The 5,422-nt window shown below is 36.6% G+C and overlaps 1 protein-coding gene across 1 annotated transcript; it reads left to right on the forward strand.

The window, feature by feature from the left end:
• Positions 1–2,073: 2,073 nt before the first annotated feature.
• Positions 2,074–2,800, forward strand: LOC132190475 (pathogenesis-related protein PR-1-like). Its single transcript, XM_059605474.1, has one exon. It carries the CDS (start codon positions 2,218–2,220, stop codon positions 2,722–2,724), a length of 507 nt encoding a protein of 168 aa, XP_059461457.1. The 5' UTR covers positions 2,074–2,217; the 3' UTR covers positions 2,725–2,800.
• The last annotated feature ends 2,622 nt before the right edge of the window (positions 2,801–5,422 follow it).

A 5,422-nucleotide genomic window follows, 5' to 3' on the forward strand; every position in this document is an offset into this window, starting at 1 on the left:
ACACCCCCTGCCTCACTGCAGATCACTACCAGAATTTGCAGAGGCAAGAAAAAGCTCACTTCGGCACTGACAGTGACAGCCATGGAGATGGCAGCATTATCTCTCTAGCAAAGCTTAAAGATTCTGGCTACGCCACTCACCAATGGGTTGATCGGTGACGGTCACAGCCCTCACTTTCGTGGGCTCTTCCGTCTCTCACACGGTGGCCGGGTCTGCCACAATTATCCCATGCATGCAGAGCAGCAACCTGCGCATCAACTAAATTAAGTAAATGATTACTTTCTGAGCATCAAATTCAATCATGACAAAATTCCACGTACAACCACACAAGTCTACGACTACGTACGTGCGACAACCTTTTTCTTCCTACTACTCTCTTAATTTGACGAAGAGCATGCGCGATTCATGCTTGTCGGGAAGGAAGAGCCGGCAGAGTAATTGATTTCACCGCTCCGTTGATTTCGCCGTTAATTAATAAAGAACCAAATTTAATAACATTCTAAGTTCCAACAAACAAAAGGGAATCTTCTAGCCATCGTGTCCCAGACTATCGATATCATATACTGCTAACCGCTGGGACGGCATTATGTGTTAGAAGAAAAAATAATTTATTAATTTAGCATTATTATATAATTTATTTATTCTCAAAAGAATTAGAAATTGTATGAAGGACGAAAGACAAAAGTGATTTTTTTTTTTGGGAGATATTTTAATTATTGCAGGCTGTACATATATAATAAGTATTTTTTATTCACAATATTCAACAATTTTTTTTTTTTTTCTCCCATTAGATTACAAAGGCTTTAATTTGATTGGATTCTCTCAAATTCAATGCTAGATTTTGCAACAAACCATATAATATATATCAATTATTATTATTATTTTTTTTTATAGTTCATTACTATGACTATGAGAGCTTTGAACAAGTCTGAATCTTTAATATATATATATATATGCTCAACTTCTAGTACTAAAGAAATCATAGTCAATACACCATTAAAATTATGATTTTAATTTCCTATGAGTGAGACACGTGTTAATTGCTAAATAAGTTGACGTGGTACGCTGTTAAAATATTAAATCGAATATGGACGAAAGTATTATCTATGTTTATTGGATGCATACATGTTGTACCATCTCTGGCAAGTTTTTAAACCGAAAAAGTCTATTTGATTTTTGGTTAAGTTAAACCATATGTACCAAAAATGTCTTTAACCATAAACATTAAACTACGACGGACAATTCTTAATACAACCCCTAAATTCGATATAAACTCAACACGAAATTAAAATGATTAGGTTAATTTGAGGAGTTTAACTTGTTTAATTTAATGGGTTATATTAAGATTAACTTATATAGTTTAATATTCATGCTTTGATACAACTTGAACCTAACACAAGACATAATGGTAGACAATTTTTGACATGACCTGCGAACCCAACATGAACCCAATACAAAATTAGAGGGTTCGAATTGAGGGGTTTAACCGGCCTGTTTAATTAAATAGATCAGGTTATAGTTGACAGAACAGGATCCTCTCCAGTCCATTATGGACTGGAGAATATCCAATTCATGGCTAGGATTTCATCTCAGAAATCTTATGGCCACAAATGAGACACATATCCCACAAATAAAAATAATAATAAAATATTATTTTAAATTAAAAAAAATTAATAAAGATTTAAGAAAAAAAAGAAGAAAGGGGTGGCTGGCGACCATAGGGGGGTGGCTCTTTTATTTTTATTTTATTTTTCTTAATTTTTTTTAAAAAAAATTTAAAATAATATTTTATTATTATTTTTATTAGTGGAATATGTGTCCTATTTGTGACCATAGAATTTTTGAGATGAAATTCTAGCCATGAACTGGATATTTTCCGGTCCATAATGGACTGGAGAGTATCATGTTCTATAATTGACCTATATAATTTTATACACGATCCAAACCCAACACGTGAGATCGTACAAATTACTACCTTCCATTAAACCAACATCTAAAAAGAAAAACAGACAAGGCCAAGTTAAAATTATGAAATCTTAGAAAAGAGTTCAACTCGAGACTTTTTTTTCCCCTACAAAAACAAATGTGGCAATCATTATCGAACATGGGTGCCACCCCAGCTGCGTTGACACTTTATACCCTCCAATCCAACTACTCCCATCTTCTTAATTATAAATCCTATGAACCCCTCTACAAATTAAGCTCCCCCCCCAAAAAATGTCCCTAATGAAACCTGCGTTGGGCACGATCACCATTTTTCTTCTGCTAATCTCAACCACCCATGCTGTCCCAACCAAAAGCCAGCACGTAAGCCAAGCGAGCCAGTTTTTGGCTCCTCACAATGTCGCTCGGCTCGCCCTTCGGCTGCGGCCCTTGCTGTGGGACGCAAAGCTGGCGCGCTACGCACAATGGTACGCCAATCAACGACGCTTTGACTGCGCTTTGGAGCACTCCGACGGGCCCTACGGCGAGAACATCTTTTGGGGCAGCGGCAACGACTGGACGCCGTCTCAGGCAGTGGCGGACTGGGTTTCGGAGCGCCAGTGGTACGATTATTGGTCGAACTCGTGCGCCGGCGGCGAGCAATGCGGGCATTACACTCAGATAGTGTGGAGCTCGACGAGGAGAGTTGGGTGCGCCAGGGTGAAGTGTTTGGGCGACAGAGGGGTTTTCATGACTTGCAACTATGACCCTCCTGGGAATTACATTGGCGAAAGGCCATAATGATATGTGAAAATGATGAGAGCATGCATATGTAAACTGTACGTGGTGGGCTAGTGTGTCTCTCTCGATCTATATCTGTGGGTTTGAGCAACAGACATTTAACAATAAAGTGAGTGCTCTCGTGAGCTTTTCGTTTATGTTTGCATCTCAACTTTTGGGTCGTTCTGTTGAGACATGAGTACAAGATTACATAAGTAAATATTAATCTAAATTATTTAATTAAATAGATTAAACTCATTTACTCTAAGTTGCTAATTTTACATTATATTCGAGTTGTAAAGTTGCTAATTTTACATTATATTCGAGTTGTATCGAGATATGAGTGTAGACTATATAAGTCAATCTTAGTGGATCAGACAACAATCCACTACTTTTAAAGTAATACTACATTTATTCTCATTTTTCTAAATTTAATAAAAATTAATCTCATATTTAATAATAATTTTAAAAATTATTTATATTCGGAAGTGGTGTAAAAAATTCCACCGGGATCTTTATGAATATCGCAGTCGAGGACTTGGACGTACAATGAACACTGGGCTTGAAACTTGAAAGCGCGTATTGACAGTGTGCCACTGTGCCATTCTCACATGTCACTGGCTTTTGCCTTTTGGTCGGTTTCTTAGGTTTGCTCTTGAATACTTGTAGGCTTGTAGCATTGCATCCATATCCATCTAGACCGTCCAATATTTGGCACAAAATAAAAGATTTTCTTTAATTACCAGCAAAGATGGACTCTAATCAACTATCATAATTCTAAGTAGTTCATTCAACTTCTACCGTGATATCTTGTAAACTTTTATTTGGAGTTTCTTTATTGAACTGACCTTGCACTACAAAAAAAAAAAAAAAAAAAAAGAGGGGGGGGAGGGTTTAATGATGTTTGACCTTTCACTACCAAAAAAAAGAAAAAAAAAAGGGGGAAGGGGTGGTGCGGGCGGAGGTGGGAGGGGGAGGGGGTGTTTAATGATGTTTGGGATGGTGTATTTTGAAAAAAATAAAAAAATAATAATAATAAGGCGCATTTTTTACTGTTCAAATAACACTATTTTTAAAGTAATGTCTCTTGAATATTATTACTGTTCAAACGATACCATTCAAATATTAGGTAGCTATTCACTCGTCAAAAAGTGTCGTTTGAATAGTAACATTGTTCAAACGACACATTTAAACACATGAATGATGTCGTTTGAACATTGTTATTGTTTAAAAGATATTAGTCCAGCGTCATAAGGTAATTTGGCGCTTAAAATTGACACTTATAACAATCAAACATACTAAAAAAAACTTAAAAATTCTCTCTTTCTCACCCACACATTAATTTTTTTTTTTTTATAAAAAAAAAAAAAAAAAAAAAGATGGGTGGCCGCCCCCACCCCCCAAGGTAGGTGGCTGCTAACTTATGAAGCGAGGGCTTTATCAAATGGTCTCTAATAATTACAACAATAAATCACCAATATTTATCATAAATAAAACACTGATATAATCAGGCAAGTGTTTGCAAATAGGAAATAGCCAAATTTCATGATGAGTGTAAGCAGAAAGCAATGAACTAGGCCCAATTCTATAACAAGAAATAGCCCAATTTCATTTTGATATGGATTATAAATAGAGGGATCAATCCAAGAAATGCCCAACCCAAATCCAAAATATCACAACCCAGAATTCATTTCCTTTACTCCTCAGCCAAAAAAAAAAAAAAAAAAGAAAAAGCTCATCTACGCACACTACGCTCTTAACTCTATGCCTACAGAAGGATTGACTCCATTATTGTAATACCCTATTTTACGTCTTAACAAAGGTTTAAGAGATTGATAAATAATAGACAAAAGTTAAGGTGTGTTGTGGAAAAATACACTACTACAATTACGATTAAATAAGGCGAGAACAATCGCACACAAGATAACATCAAAATTTAAGTGGTTCCCTCAATGTGATGTATGTCCACTGGCAGAAGAGATCATGAAGAAATTCATTATGAAAAATGGAGTACAAAAATATAGTAGAAATAAAATCACTCAGACCCAAAACTCCAATACACCTAGATTTCACTATCACATAATAGAGATTATTCCTAAAAAAGAATACAAAAGACAAGAATACAAACTCTTCTTCTTTTACTGGATACGATGGTGGTTGGTCTCTTCTATTTTTCTCTCTCACTGTAGCACCCTTTCTTTTTCTCTCTTGTTTTGGCTCCTCCAAAACCAAGAAGAAAACAGTCAGCGCCCCTCTTTTATCACACATAGCAGCCCACCTCTTATTCTCTTCTTTGTGTGGCTCTATGATGCGTATTGCACCGCAACACTACAAAGTCACCACAAAACCTTGCTAGATGTTCGGCGCACAACACATCGAAAACACATGGGCTGGTTCCTTTATATAGAAGCTAAGGTCGGTTGTTGTATGTAGGAGAATTCCAATACAAGTCCAAGTTGGTCAAGGAAAAAGTTTCCAACCCTAAAACAAAGAAACATAAAACCAATGGGGCTCACAACTAGGTGGGTGAAAGGCACCCACGTCAACAAGTGATGTCTATTCCCATGTCAACTAGGTGGGTGAAATACGAATCTCCTTCCAATGTCTCCGCTCAAGCCCCTAAGGGCTATCACAATCCACAAGTGACACTCAAGCCAAGCACCTCTTGACCTTGAGCATAGGACCTGGTTTAGACATACTATCATGCTTCTTTGCCAGT

The sequence above is a fragment of the Corylus avellana genome, chromosome ca8, assembly GCF_901000735.1.
Source record: "Corylus avellana chromosome ca8, CavTom2PMs-1.0".
NCBI lineage: Eukaryota > Viridiplantae > Streptophyta > Magnoliopsida > Fagales > Betulaceae > Corylus > Corylus avellana.

Bases quoted from the DNA above. Each gene is read 5' to 3' on its own strand.
- LOC132190475 (XM_059605474.1), top strand. From the start codon at position 2,218: ATGTCCCTAATGAAACCTGCGTTGGGCACGATCACCATTTTTCTTCTG.